The following is a 21,134-nucleotide window of genomic DNA, read 5'->3' on the forward strand; positions in this document are numbered from 1 at the left end:
GGTAAAAATTCACATTTCCCAACGCATTCAAGGGCTGCAGCTGCTATCTGTCAAATCCAAGCCCACACAAGGCCTAGATATTTCCATAAACCTGGGATGACTCAGAGCCAAGTGCTTCTATTGCCAATTCTAGCACCAAACTGGGCACCTCAAGTCCCACTTGGTGTTACCAAAAAGCATCAACCCACTCTGACCCCAAATACAACCAAAATGGGACACATTGTCTGCAAGCTAAGCTGCATCAGCTTTCACCACTTCTCTCATCCCTGTTCTTGATATCAAATAACAGGAATCTCTTTCCAGACTGAAACAGAGTGAGAAAGAAGTCAAAAATCAAGGATTGCCTGGACAAAAGAAGAGGAAAGCAGGTGTCTCTAACAGGGATATTGCAGCACTCCTCGATGCAGAAATCTGGAAATCAGGACAGCAGAATTCCACTGCAAGTTCCACTTGCTGAGTTTCAAAAATTAAACACAATCACATGAGCTGCTCAGAGCACTCCAGAGTTTCCTGCACTTCACAGAGCATCTTTCCTTTTTTATTTTTTAATTGTTTTTGGATCTCCAGCATCTCTGTCTGAGCATGGTAAGATCCTTCCTAAAGCTGCATTTAAGGACATTCAGTAACTTGCTCTCAATACCAGTGTGGGTTCCCAGCCTTGCAGCACCTGACTTGTGCCCAAAAAATGTGACCTGCTGTTCCATCTGCTTGCAGAAGTGATGGGCATCATCCTCCAGCTGGATCCAGCCTGGAAACAAGCACCTTTTGGATATTTGCCTCCAAAATGCACTAGGAGTTCATGAAGCCTGGGAAAGAAAGCTTCTCAGGAGAAAAGCAGCTCCCATGGGTAACCTGAGCCCTCAGTGCCACATAGGTGTGTGGTTTTGTTTAGAAGTCATCTGGAATTCTTAAAATAAATTTGCTAAATTGTCTTCCAGAGACTGATGGCTTTTTTTTTTCTTTTTTTTCCCTCCTTAATAAACTTTCAGGGGTATCTTTATTGTTATGTCTAATTTTAGCGAAAACTAACATTTCCTGAGATTCAATTTCTCTCATAATTGTTGGAAGGAAACTAAACTGTCTGCTGTAAACATTCACTGTATTGTGTGAAAAGTATCTTTATTACAGCCTACTGGGAATACTGATAAAATTCCCAAACCTAGCCTTTCCTCACTCTTTTTTCTTAGAGCTCACTCTTTTCTCTTACATACCCATTAGTGTCAGTTCAAACATTCTGCGGGCGAGATATGAGAACTTAAAATATATTATTTAACAATCAAGGGTGGAATAAAGACTTGTGAGCAGTAAGATCCTCTCTGCCTTCCCTTTCAGTGATTTCTATTACAGAAAATGAGGATGGCTATTCCATTTGTCTGCGTTCGTGCTCAGAGTTGATGTAAAAAATCTCATTAGTTTAGTCTGACATATATTCAATACAGTCTATGTACATATTTTTTTTCATTCTATTCTACAGCTGCAAAATGATACTAAATTTCATCAGATTGGAATGAAAACTGTGGTCTTGGAACATTTCCCTTTAAGGGCCTTATATTTATTCAGAATTCATGAATCATTTTCCAGTAATACAACTATAATTATTCTTTAAGTGTTATGTTTGAAGGTTTAATATGAAATACTTGCAAAAAGCCCTTTTTCACTTTGATAGTTTGTAATCTTCATGGTAATCAGATCAGTTAGCTCCTTCCCACAGCAGCCAGGAAAATACAATTCAATATAAATCTCATACTCTTCACTCATGTTTTAATTAAAGTAATAAAAGCCAAGCCATATTTTGCCCTTTATGGTGTACACAGATAGATAGACCTGAGCTGGACAGCATCAGACCTGGCACTTTTGATGGCAGCTGATGGATTTGCTACTTTGAGATAAGTTTAATTCAGGCCGTCTCAGAGGCTGCTGATCATGGTGGCAGTGATGGGTGAGACCCAGCACAGCCCTTGGCTGAACAGCCCAACAGGTGATGGAACATGGGCCAAACGTGGAGCTCATGGAGCTGCTGTGACAGCCATCCTTCAGCTGGGCCCCGTGTCACAGCTCAGCTCCCTGGGAAAGCTGCCCAACTGCCCCTGGTTTCTGGTTCCCACCACGGCTCTGACCAGCCTGGCCTGGTGTGTCACCTGAGAGGGAAGATCTCAGCCTCCCCCAAAGGAGCAGGAGCACAAGGACTGGTGGCATTCTCTCCCCAGCCTGCTCAGGTCCCCTGCTCTGCCCAGCCTCATGAGCGAGGGGAGGTCGGAGTCAACCAGAGCCTGGCTCTGCGCAGAAGGAGCTGGATGGCTGCACTTGGGATCCACAGCCCTCATCATCCTCCAGTGCCTGCAGAGCCCTGACATCATGGAATCATTCAGGGTGGAAAAGCCCTCCAGTATCATCAAGTCCAACCTGTGATCAATCCCCACCTTGTCACCCAGCCCAGAGCACTGAGAGTCATGGCCAGGTTCTCCTTAGATACCTCCAGGAATGGGAACTCCAGTGCCTCCCTGGGCAGCCCACTCCAATGTCAGACCACTCTTTCAGAGAAGAAATTCCTCCTGATATCCAATCTTAATCTCCTGTGGCACAGCATGAGGCTGTTTCCTCTTGTTCTATTGATATTTGCCTGGCAGCACAGCCCGACATCCCCGGCTGTCCCCTCCTGTCAGGAGTTGTGCAGAGCCACCAGGTCCCCCTTGAACCTCCTCTTCTCCAGGCTGAGCCCCTTTCCAGCTCCCTCAGCCCCTCCCGATGCTCCAGCCCCTTCCCCAGCTCTGTTCCCATCTCTGGACACTCCAGCCTCTCATGAGGGGCCCAGAACGGGGCACAGCACTCGAGGTGCCCCAGCAGTGCCAGCACAGGGGACAATCACTGTCCTAGTGCTCCTGGTCACTCTGTTTTGGGTACAGATGCTCTGCTGATGGTCCTGGAATGGAGCCCAACCCTGCACGTGTCCAGGGCAGCCTCAGAGCTGACACAGAGAGAAGGGCTCATTCTGCCATCAGCCAAGGCAACAGAGGGGCTTTCCTTTCTGCCCAGGCCTTCATCCAAATGCTGAAGTGGAAAATAACATTTTCCTGCTGGAAGTAAGTGGCTCCTCAGTTAATCACTGTGTTGTGACAGCAGACCCAAACATCAGCTCAGGATGGGTCTCTGATGAGGAGGGAAGAAGTAATCAATCAGCTGGGAAAGGAAATCCCAAGAGCAATGGGCTGGGTATTTTCTTGCACACTGCTGCAGCCCACGGAGCTGCATTTCCACAAATAAACAGAGTTTTCCAGAGCAACTCCCCAGAGGTCCATTAGAGAAGCAAACCACCCTCTGCAGGAGCCAAACCCAACCCCCCAACAGGACACAGGAGGAAATCCTTGCTCATCTCAGCTCCCCAAGAGTGCTGGGCTGCGCTCTCAGAGCTCAGCATCAGTCCTGGCATGCACAGCCGTGGCTCCCTGTCACACTGTGTCACAGCAGGAACTGGGGACACACGCTGGGGAATCAGCTCAGCACAAGGAGCTGGAGGATCCAAAGGCACAAACAGCTTGTGGATGGGGTTGCCTTTGGCTGAGTGACTGCCACCACTCCAGGCCAGCCTGGGAGCAGCAGGAGTGGCCCTGGTGAGGGTTTCAATCACACATAAGCACCATATCAACCTGAGAGCTGTGCTTTAAAGGGGGTCTGCTCTCTCCAGAGCTGCTCCAGGCTGTCCCCCTTGCAGGTCTTCACCTTGCCCTGGGCCATGCTGACCATCAAAGACAGTGGATCTCTTTACACTGTGTGCAGTCCCTTTACAGCAGTAAAAGCACATGGGAAATCCTTGATAAAGTGACACTTTCTTAGCTAAAGCACACCACCTTCCTCATCATTTGCTGCTCTTTTAGAAGCCATCGGCTTTACAAACCCGGCAGCATTGCTGGACAGCCAGGCCACGTGTCCTCATGTCACAGGAGCCACCCTGCACACCAGCAGATCCTGTCCAGTCTGACTGGACCTCAGCTGTGCCCCGCGGTGCTCTGAAGCAGTCCCTGTCACTCCATCTCCTTCACCCTCCAGCACAGGGAGCATTCCTGGGATCTAGGATACACCTTTCCTGCAGCCCCACTGGTGGGCAGGGTGGAATTTCGGCACCAAGAACCACCCATGTCCAATAGTCTATCAGAACTCATCCTGGTACCGGTATTTTCTATATGGAACCCTTCAGATCAAGATGCAGCAGCAGCAAAGGCTGTTTCTCAGGGGGATGGACATGGACCTGCTGCTCCTTCTCTGCCACCCCCAGGTTCCCACCACCTCCCCAGCTCTGCTGCCTCCAGACCTGGGCCAATCTCCTGCACAGATTGGATTTTTATTGTTAATTTTTAAGTGTTTCACTGTTTACAGACCTTTTCACTGCAAAAGAAATCCCAGCTCTGGCTGAAGATCCTCAGGCACATTTTGATTCCACATCTCACAGAACAAGGGCTACAGCCAGATGTGCTGGTTGATACATACACCCTTTTTTGGGTTAAAACATTTTCTGAGCAGATTCATATCCTAGAAAACCTTGGAAAGACAGAAGAAAGCCAAGGAAAGGTAGCTGCTGGGGCTGGCTAGAGCTGGCTATGGTCTCCAGGGGACCTTGGAGAGTGGTGCACGCGGTGGCCAGCCCTCAGGCTGTCAAGTGTGGTGTGTGTCCTCCAGTGCACCTGAGGATCTCCTTCTCCCTCCTGCCTTTGGCCCTAAACCTAAACCTATCAGCAATCTCCTTGATGAAATATCTGCCCATGAAATTCAGCCACCACAACAGTTTCAGTGTTTCTCATCCCTACCAGGTGCTGTGTGCCACCTGACAGGTGTCTTCAGCTGTTCGAGATGCTATTTCTTTTTCCCTTTTTTCCCCAGGGTGAGTGCAGTAGAAGCACAGACCATCCATTTTGGTCTGGAACGACTCAATTGCATTAGTTTTTCTCTCTGGGATGCTTGGTGGCTGTTTTTCAAACACCCTATTGCTAAAAACTTAGGAGTCCCTTGAGACCAAGGGTTGAAGATGATGTTCACTCTGCTTGTAATACAAAGGGATTTTTTTATTATTATTTTATTTAAACACTACAACTGGCCTTGCACCAGCAGTAAAACCTCCTCTTGCTATGACAAAGCTACAGGAATCACTTCCTGACTGCACCTTTCAAAAATGTTGCTGTCACACAGGAGTTCATGCAAAATTCACAAGCCTGGATCATCAGCTGTAGTTGTGCTCAACTCCCAAACCCCTCCTGGAAGGGTTTCCATTAGCTGCTGATTATAATAAATGACATGTAACACTCTATTGTTCATTCTAAAATAGTACATGAGATTCTTCCTGAATCGTCTGCTGAGAACGGCATTTAGGATCTATCAATGTCTCCCCTCTATTTTTTCTTCTCCAGCACAACATATAAAATTATACAGTATTACTCAAAGAACAGCAGGGAGAGAGCAAAAATCTGTATCTTAGCATGGGGGCCTGCAGTGCACACTCCCAAACTCTGTGTAATCCTCTTTCAACTCTGAGTCTATACAAACCTCTCTCTTCCCTTCACCAGGGGTCTTTTATACTCATATATCTGTATGTTCTTGCAGTATTTGCAATGTATCCTTGTTCAGGGAGTGGGGAGTCTTCAGTTATTTATTTTCAGGTGTGCTCTGCCCCTGATGGGGCCAATTCCAGACTTCAAAAATACAGATTATTTGCAGATTGGAAGAGACCAAGATTCTGCATGGGCACAAGAGAATAAAGTCCAAAGAGCACAAGACAGCTGGGGATTCAGGAGCACCAGAGCTCTCCACAACCCCTTAAAAAAGGAGGTCATATTGCCCCTTATTTAAACCCCTCACTTACATGTGACTTCCTTTAACACTGAGCAACCTCTGATATCATCTGCTCCTGTGATCAACAGATCAAGCCAAAAATCAACAGAATACAGAGCCCCCAAACCCTGCCTCCTCAATTATTCACTCAGAGTGGGGTGCAACACTGGCACAGATTGCCCAGAGAAGCTGTGGATGTCCCATCCCTGGGAACATCCAAGGTCAGCTTGGACAGGGTCCTGAGCGACCTGACCTCATTGGAGATGTCCCTGCTCCTTGCAGAGGGTTTGAATTAGATGACTTTTAAGGGTGCCTTCCATCCCAATCCATTCTGTGACTCTATGAAAGTTAAAACAAGTTTCTTAATGTGCAAAGGATTAATTAGAAACACCAAAGTCAATTAAGGGACTTGAGTGGAAATTGCCCAAAGAATAACCTCACTATAGGCTCTAAGTTTCTGTGCAGACCTTTCTATAAGACTCAAGAGAAGGACACCCTAGGGAATTGCTCAGCCAAGTGATCTCCTGGGTTCTTCCTGCCTTTCTTCCCAAGCAATCCCAGGTTTGAGGTAGTGGCTGTGGTGACCATGAGCAACCTGCTGCACTTTATGGGGCAAACAAAGTGCTGGAAGCTCCTCCAAATTCACACATCTGGTAGGCCAGAGACCAACTGCCCTAAGGACATCTCACACCTGGGCAATTGCATGTTGTTGCTTCACTGTCAGTGGGAGAGCAGCCCCACCACTGATGGATTGAAAACCACCTTGGTTCCAGCTCCTACTCTGGAGGGAGGAGCAAGAATGAGGACAGGGTGACCCACATCTTCATTAAGAGCACCCAGTTACCCTCACTCCGCCCAGGGCTCCACGGCCACTTCAGTCACTGTGTTCTGCCTCTGAGGTCCCCTGCAGGGATGGGGAACCCCTGCACTCACGTGGGTCTGCCCCAGCCCCAGGTTTATTTTATCAAGTGTTGACATTTTGCTGTGATTCAGTCAAGATTGGTGGGAACAACACGTCTGCCAGTATTATGACAAGGTTTGAAAGCATATTTTATAGCAGAGGCTGCCAAGACAAGCTCTGTCTCGTCTGGAGCGTTAGCAGAACATGAGGAAGGTATCCATAGCTTCCCACACATCATTAATTTCTAATTATCCTATCTTTGCTTTCTGCATTATCACTTATTTACCAAACACAGCGTCATTGGACCGCCCAGTTCCTTATAAGCAGCAAAGCCATTGTTATGTTAAAACCAATGTTCTAAATGTTATTTATTATTTGATAAACCTTGTGTAACCCTGAATGAGGACATTAAACGGCAAGAACACTACTTCAAAATCCCATTTTAAATAAGTCACCAAGACAGCTGTGCCTTTATAAAACACATTAGAGTGGCACTCAGAGCACATATGGCTCAGGGATATATACAAATTATACAATTTCTGTCATTCGATCAAATAAGAGGGACGTTTTGACCCCAGAAATGAGTCAAATGTAAGTTGTAATTCCAGCCCCAGCAGAGGCCCTGGTGGTAATGGATCCTGACGGCTGATCAAAGAGCCCTGACCATTTGACCCACCAGATCAGTGACTCACTGTATCTATTATGGCTAATATAGACCCCAGCATGGAGATATACGGAGGCAGGGAGATAAAGGGCAATAGATGCAGTAGATAAATGTTGATTTATCCACATGCAGGCACACGGGGACACCCACAGATGGATCCCACGTGGGCGGGAACGGGCGGCCATGGCTCACCCCACACTCAGGCTCATACTGGAGCATGGCTGCAGACAGATGCTGTGGATGTCTCTGCACATGATAGACATCATCTCTCCTAACTGCATCTCCCTTGGGGTGTCAGCAAAACCCCTGTGCCCAGCGGGGCTCCCCGAGTCACACACAGGCAGGGAAAATCCACCTTCTGCTTTACATGTATCCAGAGTCCCCAGAAACACATCCCTGCCCATGGATTTGCCTTCTTGGCAGTGTAAACAGCCCATCCACGAGTTACCCACTCCCACCCTAATGCCCAGAGCCCACATTAAAGCCCCTTGTGCTGCTCTACACATCAGGTGAGACACTTGACATCATCTCACCAGGCTTGGGTGAAATCCTGCCTTCTTCTGTCATAGAATCGGGATTAGATGGATGGGAAGGGACCTTAAAGCTCATCCCATTCTGCCCCTCCCATGGGCAGGGACACCTTCCACTATCAAAGGTTGCTCCAAGCCCCATCTGATGCCTTGTGCAGGCTGCCCTAGAACAGAGTCTGGACAGAGCTAAAGAATAAAGCAGGGATTTATTAAAAGGCCTCAATGGATCCACCTTGGGCAGCACAAGAGCCCAGCCAGGGCTGCCCCCAAGATGAACCAAAATGGTCCCAAAATGCACGAGCGCTCCCGGGGGCTCTCACTGTGATCAGCTCTGCTCCATTTGCACATTGCAGTTCATTGTCCAATTCCAGCTCCAGCCCATGCAGTCCCATCCTGCTTGTTTTTCTCTCTCCAGCCCACGTTGTTTGTGCTCTTGGGCCTGAGATTTGGATCATTTGTCCTTGGTCCCCAGCTAGAGAAGGAATTGTTTTGTCTCCCTGCTCTGTGAAGAGAGCTCACCATTCAGAGCTTAATATGAAGCCCAGACTTACACAAGAAAGCAGCTCAGAATCTGAAAAATATAACAGCTATAACCTGAGGCATCACATCCACCCTGGCCTTGGCCACTTTCAGGGATCCAGGGGCAGTCACAACTTCTCCAGGCATCCTGCTTTTTCAGCTGTAGAATCCTGGAATGGTTTGGGTTGGATCTTAAAGACCATTCAGCTCCTACCCCTGCCATGGGCAGAGACAACTTCCACTGCCCCAGGCTGCTCAGTGCTGCTGTGCAAACCTGGCAGCCAAGACCTGACACTTTTGACACACAGATGGGCAGCATGAGCCTGCCAGCAGAAGCAACACACAGGAACAGCTTTAGGAGGAGGAAATGATGTGGAAAAGAACTTCATCAAATTACTCTCCTATTTTCAATTGAGCTCTCAAATTTTCAACACTTTATAGCAGTGGGTCCTGTCTGTGCCCTCAGTTCCAAAAGCAAAGAGCTACAGTCTCCCTGGCCTGAACAATCTCCAGTGGTGTTGAACAGCCTTTCCATGAGGAGTCACACAAATGAACTTGTTGGGACAGAAACGGGCTGGTTGCTCAGCTGGAATAAGCCATACACTGAAATCTCCTGGGATTAGGCAGAGCACAGGATCCAAACTGTCCAGTGATAAATAATCATCTCTTTCCTCCTTCAAGCTGCCTGTTGCCCAGCTAGCAGCCAGAGATATTCATGGAGGGAGGGAAAATGCAGCAAACACCCGCTGAGGCTTTCCATTATGTCCCTGCACTGACCAGGTACACAGTCACATCCCAAATGCCAGGGGACAGTGGTCTCCAAAGCCATGCCAGGGCCTGACAGTCCCCACAACCTCATCACATCACCCCCAGCTCCCGGACAAGGCAGCTCCTGCATTTCTTCACCCAGCACATGGGATGATGATACCTTCCCACCGGGGATTCCCAGGCAGAGTTAACCCATGTTTTTAAAGCACCCAAGGACTCTTCCTGCAAGTGCAAAAGTCTCAATGCCAAATAAAGCCAATGTCATTCCTCAGCCTTTCCCTTTCCTGGTGTTACTCTCCCTATCACAATGACCATAATAAATATCTTTTGCCACTGATTTTGCAAGTGTTTTTATTTCTTCTACCAGCACCGTTGCGTTTTTGTTGATCTTTCAGAGCACTTCATATCTGTGTCTTCCTTGGGATTTTTCACATTACTTAATTCCTTTCCTTTGTTTGGGGAGGGGGGTGGGAAAGAAAGAAGGAAAATTGACAGGGGTGAGGAATGATGCTCTGCTGACTCCACGAGACACAAGAGATACCTCACTCATCTTGAGGGTCAAATGTCCATGATGGTTTGATCAGATGTCAGCTTGCATTTATACCCTGGCCTCTGCTGGAGGTTGAATTACATTTCACATTTGACTCACTTCGGGGGTCAAATGTCCCCCCTATTTGATGGAACAAGAGGAATTATTTTCCCCAAGCAGGTTGTGCTGGCGTGAGCTGTCAGTGCTCTCATTATGTTATAGGCTCCTTTATTTCTGCATTTTGTCCTCAGGTGAGTCCAACCCCTCTAGGATGACAAGAGCTGCAGCCATGGCACAAAATCCATCCCAACAAGGAAGATCAGGGGAAGGAAGAGGGCACCTGGCTTCCAGACGTGTTGGATGGTGTTTTGTGGGGGTTTTACACGGGCTTTGTTGTGGGGTTTTGTTTCTTCTTCCCCTCAAGCTGGCAGCTAGGCAGGGAATAATGAAGGCGAGGCAGGAGGACCCTGATCCTGGCTTTACCACACTCTTGCCATGAGAAACTGCAGAAACCCAGAAAAGTTTGGGTTGGAAGGGACCTTAAAGCTCATCCCATTCCATCCCACTGCCATGGGCAGGGACACCGTCCACTGTCCCAGGCTGCTCCAAGCCCTGTCCAACCTGGCCTTGGGCAGTGCCAGGGATCCAAGGGCAGCCACAGCTGCTCTGGGCACTCTGTGCCAGGGCCTCCGCACCCTCACAGAGAAGAATTTATCCCAATATCCCATCCATCCATGCCCTCTGGCAGTGGGAGCCATTCCCTGTGTCCTGTCCCTCCATCCCTTGTCCCCAGTCCCTCTCCAGCTCTCCTGGAGCCCCTTTAGGCCCTGGAAGGGGCTCTGAGCTCTCCCTGGTACCTTCTCCACTGGGCTGAACAGAACTTCCTTAGGATCAAAAACCAGACAAAGGCCTGAGACAGAGCTGCTGTCAGGAAGCTGTAGGATCATGATGGAGATAAAACCCCAACCCACCAGGCTCATCTACTGCAGTGTGATGGTTCCAGCCCTGAAAGTGTACAATTTGCCTTTGTCCTGAAGGAACCCAAGGGCTGTTGGATGTCCCTCATGGGCTGTAAAGGTATCTGGTGGTTCAACAGCCTCTGAGGTGAGATTGTGAAACCCCCCTCCTGCTATTTAATGTACTCCTTTGGGTTACAACAGGTTTAGTGAACAATAAAAACCATCTGGAAGTCCCATTTAAATTACAGAGTTGTGTCATTAGTGCTGAAGTCATGGCTGGGGCTGTAAAACCAGTAAACAAGTGCTGATGTGCAGGTAAATAAAGGGAGGTGATGCACTAAGGAGGGTGAGGAGGAAGCTGCTCCTCTTCCTCCTTGGCCAAAGCTCATGCTGGGTGTGCACCCACATCCCTGAAGGGCATGAACTGGGATCCTCACCCTCCCTCCCAGTTACACTCCTGCCACCCCAGATGAGGTCATGGGGGGGGTCACTGCAGCCTCCCACAGAGCCCCAGGTGCCCCCTGCACCCTTGTACTCCCAGCTCCCCTCTGACTGCCCCATACCAGCCCAGGGAGGGAACTGGGCATGCCAAACAAGGCAAAGGCCCACATTTAGTTTCCATGTCACTCTCTACAGAGCTTTTGCTGGTGGAGAAAGAGCAGCAGAGCCCCTGTGCATGAAGCCATCCCTGCAGTGGGGGCTCCTGCCCTCCTCTGCCAAGGGAAAGAACTTTCCTTCCTCTCCACCCTTAACTGCTGCTCCAAAATGAGAAACAGCAAATAAACAGAGAGCAAATGAAGACTGAACTCCTGCTGCCCAAGTTACAGGGATCTAAGCTGGTTTGGTTGATCCTTCTCCAGGATCAAACTCAGGACATGACTCCTCCACCACATGGTAATCTCTGCTTTCCTTTGGGAGCCAACCATCCTCCTTGAGGTGCAGCAAACCACTCCCAGCCCCACAGCACCCTGCTGGCCTCCTCTCATGCCCACCCTTAAGGGAAATGGGATGAGATAGGTGCTAAGCAGGAAACACCAGTGGTTCATGCTGGCCAGGGCTCTGCCCAAATCCAGCCCGGTCCTGCAGGCACATTGTGGCCAGGGACCGAGGCTGGTCCCTGTGCCAGCACTGCCAGCCCTTCCTAGGGAAATCCTTGTCCCTTGGGAGGTTTTAAAGGCAAAATATCTACAACAACTGCCCTGTGATCATCCACAACATGTGGCTCTGCACAGCTGGGGAGGACAGGGCTGACCCCTGGATGGGGCACTCAGGGATCACCCCATTCTTTCCCATATTTACTCAGCTCTGGCAATTCCTGGCTCTAACATCAACCCCATGCCGTTGTTGGTTGAACACATATTTGTTTCTGCTGAATCACTCAGCAGCACAAGGTTTGCTGTTCCTTCCCCACCCTGGAATTCCTCCTCACGCAAGAACAACCTCTCCCCACACCACAGTGAGGATGGCTTCCAGTGACAGCTCCCAGAGCTAGAGCAGGAACAACTCTTCCCAGCCATGAGCCAATGTACTGCTGTGCTCCAAGGAGGCAAACCTCAGGATTTCATCCCATTCCCAGTGTAATATGGACAGAGTTTAACCCCTGCTGCCATTGGAGCACCCTGCATGTGATCCACAGTGATGTCCCAAACCCCAGGGGCCAGAGTGCTGGGCCCTCCCAGGGGCTGGATCTATGGTCAACAAAACAGCTCAACACAACCAAAAATGGGGTGCTGGGATGTGTCAGCAAGGAGCTGCCACCTTCCCTCCCGAGGCTGCATGTGATGAGATGCTTTGTGCTGAGGGTGCAGCACCTCTAACCATGCCAGGCCAGCCCTGAGGGGTGCACAGGGGGCCAGCTCTCATCTAAAGGTCAGGAGGACAGAAAAGCATGTGCTGAAGTCCTCCTGTCCCAGCAGGACTGAAATATGGGCTTAACTTCACAGAATCACAGAACTGGGGTGGAAGATCACCTTAAAGATCATGTTCCAGCCCATACACAGGTTTAGGACCCCACTCCATGTTTTTTCCATGTATATCCAAGCCCAGAGAAGGCTCAGGCACCTGCAAGACATGAACACTTCTATTCTGGTCCCCCACACGTGGGTTTCTAGCTCCAAAACAGGAACCCTTTGATTCCTTTTTCTCCCCTGTTAATCTATTTAGCTACAGGAAATGCTCCACATGAGGGAAGGAGACACCTGAACTGCACACAATACTTGGAAACTTCACTGTGTCCAGAAACATCAAATGCACCTTCATTTTGGGCGAGGGATGCCGAGGCAAAGCTTTTCAGCAGAGCTTTTCAGCAGAGCCAGGCTCCAGTGACAGGCAGCAGCACCAGGATGGAAGTGCATCTCAATCCCTCCACCAAGCGCATCCGCTGCTCCTCAGCAGCAGCTGGGCTCTGACCTCCTCCATGGACACTCCTGATGTCCCAGGAGGGCAGATTCACAGAGAGCTCCTAGAATTTGTGCTTTAGTCCCCTAAAAATCTCACCCCAGCAAAACAACACTTACCTGATTGGCCGATAGAAACTCCTGGGTGTTGTCGTTCATCCCCATGTACATGTTCTCCCCATCAAACTAGAAAGGCAAAAGAAAGAGTTAATAAAATGTCATCTGCACACCATGTTCCTGTGCATCCCAAATACCTTCCTGGCTCTTCACATCAAGAACCAGAATTCCCAGAGGAAAACCCTGAGCTGCTGTTTGAACATTTTTGAGAGTGTATGAGCACACCTTCATCCCAGTTATTGCAATGGGATATGCTAACTTAGCATGGATATGGGATTTTTTCAGTGAAATGAGGAATGAATCACTCCAAAGAAATAATTCAAATGTGTGAACCCACAGACGCCTCCTGCAGCAAAGATCACCCAAAAGAAGCTGTTACTAAAATTCCTACTAGACCACCAATCTGATATAAAAAGCCAACTTCCATCAATGGAAATGTCCAGACTTGGGCAGGTTGCATTCAATCCTCTTACAGATCTCAACACCAAAGCAAAGCAAAGCAAAGCAGCAATGCAGAATCACTCTGGAGCTGTGGAGGAGGTTTTACAGTGACTTCTGTCAGCCAGAGAGAAGTTTGATAATCCATGTTTACCCCTGAAAGAATTTTCTACCAAGGTCGTTGACATAGAGACCAAGAAAGAAAGAAGGATAAATAAGAGAAACCTGCAACTGCCTATTCCAGTGAGCACTTTGTTTGTCTTTCCTGACCAATGAGTAAAGTGTAAACTTTGAGTTTTGTAAGAGTGTATAAAAAGCATGCATGCTAGAATAAAAATGGGTTTGAAGCCTTCTGAAAATGGAGCATTGCTTTGTATTGTCTCAGTCTCACCTACAACATGGAGCATCCAGGAGGGGTCTCTGTGCACAGCCCGACACATCCATCCCCTCATCTCCTGTTCTCCTGCCTGCCCTGCCAGGGCTCTGCTCCACGGCTGGGCTGGGACGCCCGAGCCCAGCCCATTGTCCTGTGTCCCACAGCTCCAGCACACACCCGATTCCCAGCTGCTAATCCACTTCTCGTGCCACAAAACCCCCATGGAGGACTACAACTCTTCTCACTAATCAGCTGCAACGGGAGCTTTTCACTCGCTCAGATTCCAAAGGAAGGAAAAAAGCCCTCCAGGATTGTCTCCGGGCTCCAAGTACATCTGGGGCAGGCCTCAAGGCTGAGTTCACAAATTAATTATGGCAATAAAAACAGGCTGTGCCATAAAACACTCCCGAGATGAGGATGGAGGTACCAGCTGTGAGCGACACCTTGCACTTAACAAGGGGAAGAGCCAACCCTCCTGCCCTTACCAGCAGGGTGATGAATTGGAGATCATTCACCTCTCACCTGTTCTCTCACTCTCTGATATGAAGCTGATTCCAGTTATGCCTTAACAGAAATTGGCCATATTAAGAGCAATAAAAGCGAAATCTAAATAAAACCAGGTGAAGATTTTCAGCCTAGACAATTAATTACACTTCCATTTCTCAGAGTGCTACAGGATTAGCTATTAAAGTCAGCAGAGTTAGTAAAGCCAAGTGGGGGTAACACAGCTCTGCTTGGCCTCAGACATCCTCTAATTGCCAAACTGTCCTCTGGCACAGCAAACCAATTAAAAGCTGTAAAATTGGAGCAGGTATTGTGGCATTCATGCAGTGATACCGGCAGCAGCTGCAGCAGGTGGGAGAGGATTCCTGTGCAACTGCTGGATTCTGTGAGATCCACCAGTGAGGCAGGAGCTGTGGGATGCAGTGAGCACTGGGACAAACCATTTCCCCAGAAGGCAGCTGGGGACCATCCACTTTAACCTGGATTTCCCTCCACCTGTCAGATGATTACTGGCCCAGCCAGCTCCTGGCAGCACAGTACCCGCTGAAGCTTCCAGGAACCCAGATCCAACCAGCTCTACAGTCTAAATACCCTCTGACCCCACCTAAATACCCTTTGACAGCCCCACCAACCCCAGTAGACACACCTGGACTGGCAGCAGAGGTGCCAGAGCTTGGTGGAGAATCACAGAATCTCTAGGGCTGGAAAAGCCCTCTAGGATCACTGAGTCCAACAATCTCCCAGCACTGCCAAGGCCACCATTCAATGATGTCCCCAGGTGCCACATCACCTCTCAGAGATCCCTCCAGGGATGGTGACTTCACCAGTGCCCTGAGCTACCTGTTCCAGCACCTGGCCACTGTTCCAGTGAAGAAATGTTCCCTATTATCCAATCTAAACCTGCCCTGGTGCACATGAGGCTGATTCCGCTCATTCTGCCCCTTGTTACCCACGAGAAGACACTGACCCATATCTGGCCACCACGTTTTTCTCCAGGGAAAAAAATTACCTTGAAAGTTACATTCAGCAAACCAAAAGTATCCGTCAGTGGCGAGGCCCAGAGCAGGACAAACCCTCCCCTGCCTCCACATGCTTCTGTTTGTCAGAATGTATTTTTTTATGGCTTTCTACTGTTCCCCTACCTCCATTCCACAATTTCTTCTGCCCTTGATGCCTTCATAACAACTGTAATGAATCCTGCCTTCAAAATTGCTGTTTCTCTGATTTCCAGGCTGAGCAGCGAGCCTGAAAATCAAGACTCAAAATGCAATGGAAACTTTGGAATTTCCCCAGTGCTGATTGGATTTTTTCCCCTCTCCTCCAGGCTATGAAGGTGCAAACAAATTTATTAGAAATTCTCCCATCAGGATATTTTTTCAATTAGATGTTTGCCAGTTATGCAGCAGCCAGGTAGAGCAGATAAGAAATGTTCTCTCCCTCTTCTCATTATTGTTTTGCTACAGAATGCACTTCAAAACAATCAACCCCATCATATCGGGTAGATTTATGATAGAAACAGAAATTTTAATATTTCCCCTTGGTTATAAAGGCCTCCTCCCCTTTTTCCTTCACTCTAGCTCCTGTTCCAAACCTGGATACATCCATTCATCACCCTCCTTACCCCAAAACCCAGCCTGCACTGAATGATGTGGCAGGGATAATTTTCAAGTCCTAATTCAAAAGCAACATCCTCTTGTGCAGTTGTCTTAATCACTTTATCATTTTTTCTTGGTTGCAATTAGTTAATTTTATTATTTTTGGTTAATAGGAACAGCCTATTAAACAATCAGTGGCTGTGGCTGATTCTCTCCTGCATGAAATGAGCACAAAGCCAGGGAGGGAAGGGAAAAGAAAAGAGGGAAATAAAAAGGGAGGGGGAAGAAAAAGGGGGAAGTGAAAGGGAAAGGGTGAGAGAGAAGGGAAAGTGCCCCAAATCCCACTAATTCTGGCAACAAAGTCAAATGGACACCACTGAGCTGCCTTGGTCTGCAGGTGACAAGAGCTCCAGCCCCAAGGCCATCTCGTGCCACAGGAGGTGGCTTTGCCTGGCACTGGTGGATAAGGACAAGGATGCTGCCAGCCTCATTCAGAGAGGGAGCTCCAAGGACATCAGGGTGATGGAGACCAAGCCACAACTGCACGCCTCCATGGGACAACCTACTGAGTATTTTGGGTCCAAGCAAAAGATAAAAGTGTGAGAAAACACCCTCTGAAATTCAGTTTTTCATGGAGAATTTAATTAAAAATATAATTCTTTTACTACAGCTCTTGCAGGGGAGCTGCAGCTGGCACTGCTCTATCAGCCCATACACGGAGCTCAATTCAGATGCTGTTGTACAAAGTACTTTTAAAATTTTTATTGCTTTTCTAGACTCACTTTGGTTTGTTATTTTTGCTCCATAGCATTATTTTCAAACCTGTAAACGTGCCCAGAGGTCACACAGGTCTCGTGTTAGCCACATGAATACGAAAAGGAAAAACAAATGCAGGCAGCAGGCTGGGACAGACCCCAAAGTGCAGCAGCTGTGGGATTTCCAGCTCTGTGCAAACAGGGAGAGCAAATGTTTGCTAACTGGGAAGGGCCCAGTGGAAAGAAACACAACCTCCTGCCAAGATTCCAAGAAGGTGTTACTTTTTCCTGGATGGCACTGCCAGCTTGTACAATTTTATTATGAATCTCATCACATCCTTTTTATTTTGTGAGAGCCATGAACTGAGATGGAAACTTGAGCTCTGTATGAAAATGTGGAATCACAGATTGGTTTGGGTTGGAAGGGACCTTAAGGATCACCCAGTTCAACTCCCCTGACATGGCCAGGGCCACCTTCCACTAGACCAGAATATGTGGGCAAAATTCATACCAGTAATACCTTCTGTGATACCTGCAAGATCTCAAAAGCTTTCCAAAGTTTTTATTTAATTTTATTTTATGTGTGGTGTTTTTGGTGGTTTTTTTTGGTTTTTTTTGGTTTTTTTGAGGGGTCCTACCTAAATTTTGACACTCATTTTTGGCTCTACCAGACCAGATCACCTTAACTTTGAGTCCACTGAGGTTCTAGAGCTTGAAAACGTGGCCTGTTAATACAAATCCATCAGTAATTAAGAGCTATCACCATCTAGGAGCTACAAAATGACCAGTTAAGAACAAATTGGATGCCTCCAGTGGTTCCTACTGCTCAGAGCTATAAACACTTGCCTCTGGTTTGCCTCCCTGTACACAGGAGATGGGCAGTGGGCTCCCTCTCATGACAACCTCATTTCCAAACTGGGTGCACTGGGGATGCCACATTTCACTGGAGGTTCTTGGAATGCATCTGGGTTTGTCTCCCAGCAAGCTCCAGCTCAGCTACACCAGCACCAAGACAGAGTGACCTGATGACCTAGAACAGGGACTGGACAGAGCTAGAGAATAAAGCAGGGATTTATTAAAAGGCCTCAGTGGGTCCACCTTGGGCAGCACCAGAGCCCAGCCAGGGCTGCACCCAAAATGAACAAAAATGGTCCCAAAATGCACGAGCGCTCCCGGGGGCTCTCACTGTGATCAGCTCTGCTCCATTTGCACATTGGAGTTCATTGTCCCATTCCAGCTCCAGCCCATGCAGTCCCATCCTGCTTGTTTTTCTCTCTCCAGCCCACGTTGTTTGTGCTCTTGGGCCTGAGGTTTGGATCATTTGTCCTTGGTCCCCAGCTGGAGAAGGAATTGTTTTGTCTCCCTGCTCTGTGCAGAGAGCTCACCATCCCCTGATATGAAGCTCAGAAGTGCACACTGAAGCAGCACAGAATCTGAAAAATATAACAGCTAAAACCTGAGGCATCAGACCCAAAGTAATGCCATGCAAGGAATGCCTTTAGGTTTTTAGTGACTAAATTTTAACCCAAGAAAACTTGTGTAACACAGTTAATTTGTATTTAATACTCCTCATTAAAAAAAAAACAAAAAACAAACAAAAAAACTCAAATTGCAGCCCATGTGTTGCTGGCCTTCACTCAGCTGCTTCCAATGGCATCATGGGGAAACATAACTCTTTAGAAAGTGTTTCAGGAATGGTTTTATCCACAATACATTTTTATCAGTATTATCTGAGTGGCACATTTTGCTGTAAGTGCACTCTGTCCATGGTGCTTCCAAGCCCTGCATCCCCAGGATGCTGTTCCTGCACACCAGGCTCAGCCTTCTGAGGGATCCACACCCAAGGATGCTGGTCCTGGTAAGGAACTGTGGAGGAGGTTTTACAGCAACTTCTGTCAGCCAGAGAGAAGTTTCATAAAAGGATCCATGTTCACCCCTGAAAAACATTTTTACCAAGGTTGTTGACATAGAGACCAAGAAAGAAAGAAGGATAAATAAGAGAAACCTGCAACTGCCTATTCCAGTGAGCACTTTGTTTGTCTTTCCTGACCAATGAGTAAAGTGTGAACTTTGAGTTTTGTAAGAGTGTGTAAAAAGCATGCATGCTAGAATAAAAATGGGTTTGAAGCCTTCTGAAAATGGAGCATTGCTTTGTATTGTGACTGTCTCAACTACGACAAGGATGCTCTCTGTACACATCTCTGGGATGTGAAATCCTCACCTCAGCCCTGCCCCTGCCAGCGCTGCTGCTGGCTGAGCTGCCACTGCAAATTCCTGCAGGAGTAATTTAGCATCCCACCTCTTCAGGGAATACACGGCTGAGGTTAGCTTAATCTCTTTAACTGCAGCTCCCCCATTAAGGTCTTTACACGACCTCTGGCCCGGAGTGATCTACTTAGCATTATTTATTTGTGTGCTGAAATGCTTGGGTAGCCCCTGGGTTGATCCTGTCAGGGAGGGTCAGGAGTTCAGCAGGAGATTTACACTGCCCCCAGGAGAGCCCTGCAGGGGAAGCTCGGCGTGTCCGTGTGCATCCCAGCCAGCCCGGCTGTGCACTGCGATTTGTTTGGGGACAAATGGCATTAACAGGGAGCACGACCCCACAGCAGGTGTCAGAGGCACAACACAAACGCAGCATCCACAGGAGCCACCGGGGCTTTGAGGGGCTGAGTTTCCTACAAACAGTGAATATTCTCACACATTATCCCAGGGGAAATTCAGCTTGATACAGTTGAAATCGTGAGGCTTAAAGCCTTACAGTAAAAAGTGGTTTGTTTGGTTGATTTGTTTGTTTTAAGAACAGTGCACAAGTAGGATAAAAGCCTGGTAGGAGTTTTTTTTTTTTTTTTTTTCTCAAATACACCAGGAGGAGGAAACCTGCGGAGCTGGGGGAGCCAAGGTATGGTAAAAACTGTCAAGAAACTACAGCCAGGTGGAAAAGAAAGGAATGACCTTCACCAGCCTGGACACTGATGGAGTGAGTATTCAGAAATTCCTAAACTGGAGTATCTCCCTTGGAAAGACCCATCTGAGAAGCTCTCACACTGGGCTGGCCAGAAGGAAAACATAAAACCAACCAAGGGAACCCCAAGGAACCCAATGGCCAAGTGACATTCACCCACCTGCTCTAAAACAATGTGAGGGAACTTTGGGACCATCACGACAACATAGATATTGAGGGGCTGGAGCATGTCCAGGGGAGGAAATGGAGCTTGGGGAAGAGACTGGAGCACCAGGAGAGGCTGATGGACTTGGGAAAGGGGCTCAGCCTGGAGAAAAGGAGGCTCAGGGGGCCCTTCTGGCTCTGCACAACTCCTGACAGGAGGGGACAGCTGGGGGTAGGGACAGGAGGAGAGGGAACGGCCTCAGGGTGTGCCACGTCAGGTTTAGACTGGAGATAAGGCAAAGTTTCTTCACTGAAAGGGTTGTCCAGCTCTGCCACAGCTGCCCAGGGCATGGTGGAGCCACCATCCCTGGAGGGATTTAAAAGACACGTGGATGTGACACTTGGGGACATGGGCTAGAGGTGGCCTTGGCAGTGCTGGGTCAATGGTTGGGCCCAACAATCCCAGAGGTCTTTCCCAACCTAAATAATTCAGTGATTTAAAATGTCTGTCCTTCTGTCTCGGCACCCAAACAAACAGGAGTGGGAAGGGGAAGGTTCCAAAGCAGCATGTCCAGCTCCCTCAGTGTGAACCCATCACCCTCCAACACAGCCCAAAGAGCCCAGAGGGAGCCAAGATGAAAGACCTTGTGCCTCACCCTTAGAAGGGTCAGCAAGCCCCTAGGAAAGATGAACTGATCTCTCTGGTTGAACTTCTCACAAGGTTCCTCAAAAACCAGCTCTAAACCCCAAAACCCAACACGTCATGGGACCCAGGGGAAGGTTTTTTTACTCACAGCAAGACACTCAGTAGGTTTTAGCAAGCAGAGGATCGTGGTCCATGATCCATCTGCAGTAAAATCTACTCAGCTCATCATACAGCTGATCTGGAAGGGCTCAGTTTATTAATGAGACAGAAATGATTCAGGCCAGTCAAAACTAAAAGCGACTTTGAATAGCTTTGCATTAGGGCTCTCGCTGCACTAAGTGGCACTGAGGAAATGGAAGATTAAATTTAATGTCAATAAATGCAAAGTAATGCACTGAAGAAAAGCAATCCCAACGACAGACATGACAATGAGCCTTAAAATTGATGTTGCTGTCCAGAAGAGAAACTTTTCTAGAGAGTTCACTTCCAATTTTTTTCCAGTCCTCAGCAGCTG

General features: G+C 48.1%; 1 protein-coding gene across 2 annotated transcripts in view; it reads right to left on the reverse strand.

Annotated features, from left to right (window-relative positions):
* The window catches only part of TOX2 (TOX high mobility group box family member 2), a 154,802-nt gene that overhangs the window by 78,820 nt on the left and 54,848 nt on the right, over positions 1-21,134 (reverse strand). For both annotated transcript variants that reach the window (XM_068207462.1, XM_068207461.1), the window contains exon 2: positions 13,204-13,269. In XM_068207462.1, coding sequence (XP_068063563.1) covers positions 13,204-13,269 — 66 coding nt within the window. The remainder of the gene's footprint in view (positions 1-13,203; positions 13,270-21,134) is intronic.

The sequence above is a fragment of the Anomalospiza imberbis genome, chromosome 17 (genome assembly GCF_031753505.1).
Source record: "Anomalospiza imberbis isolate Cuckoo-Finch-1a 21T00152 chromosome 17, ASM3175350v1, whole genome shotgun sequence".
In the NCBI taxonomy this organism is placed as follows: Eukaryota; Metazoa; Chordata; class Aves; order Passeriformes; family Viduidae; genus Anomalospiza; species Anomalospiza imberbis.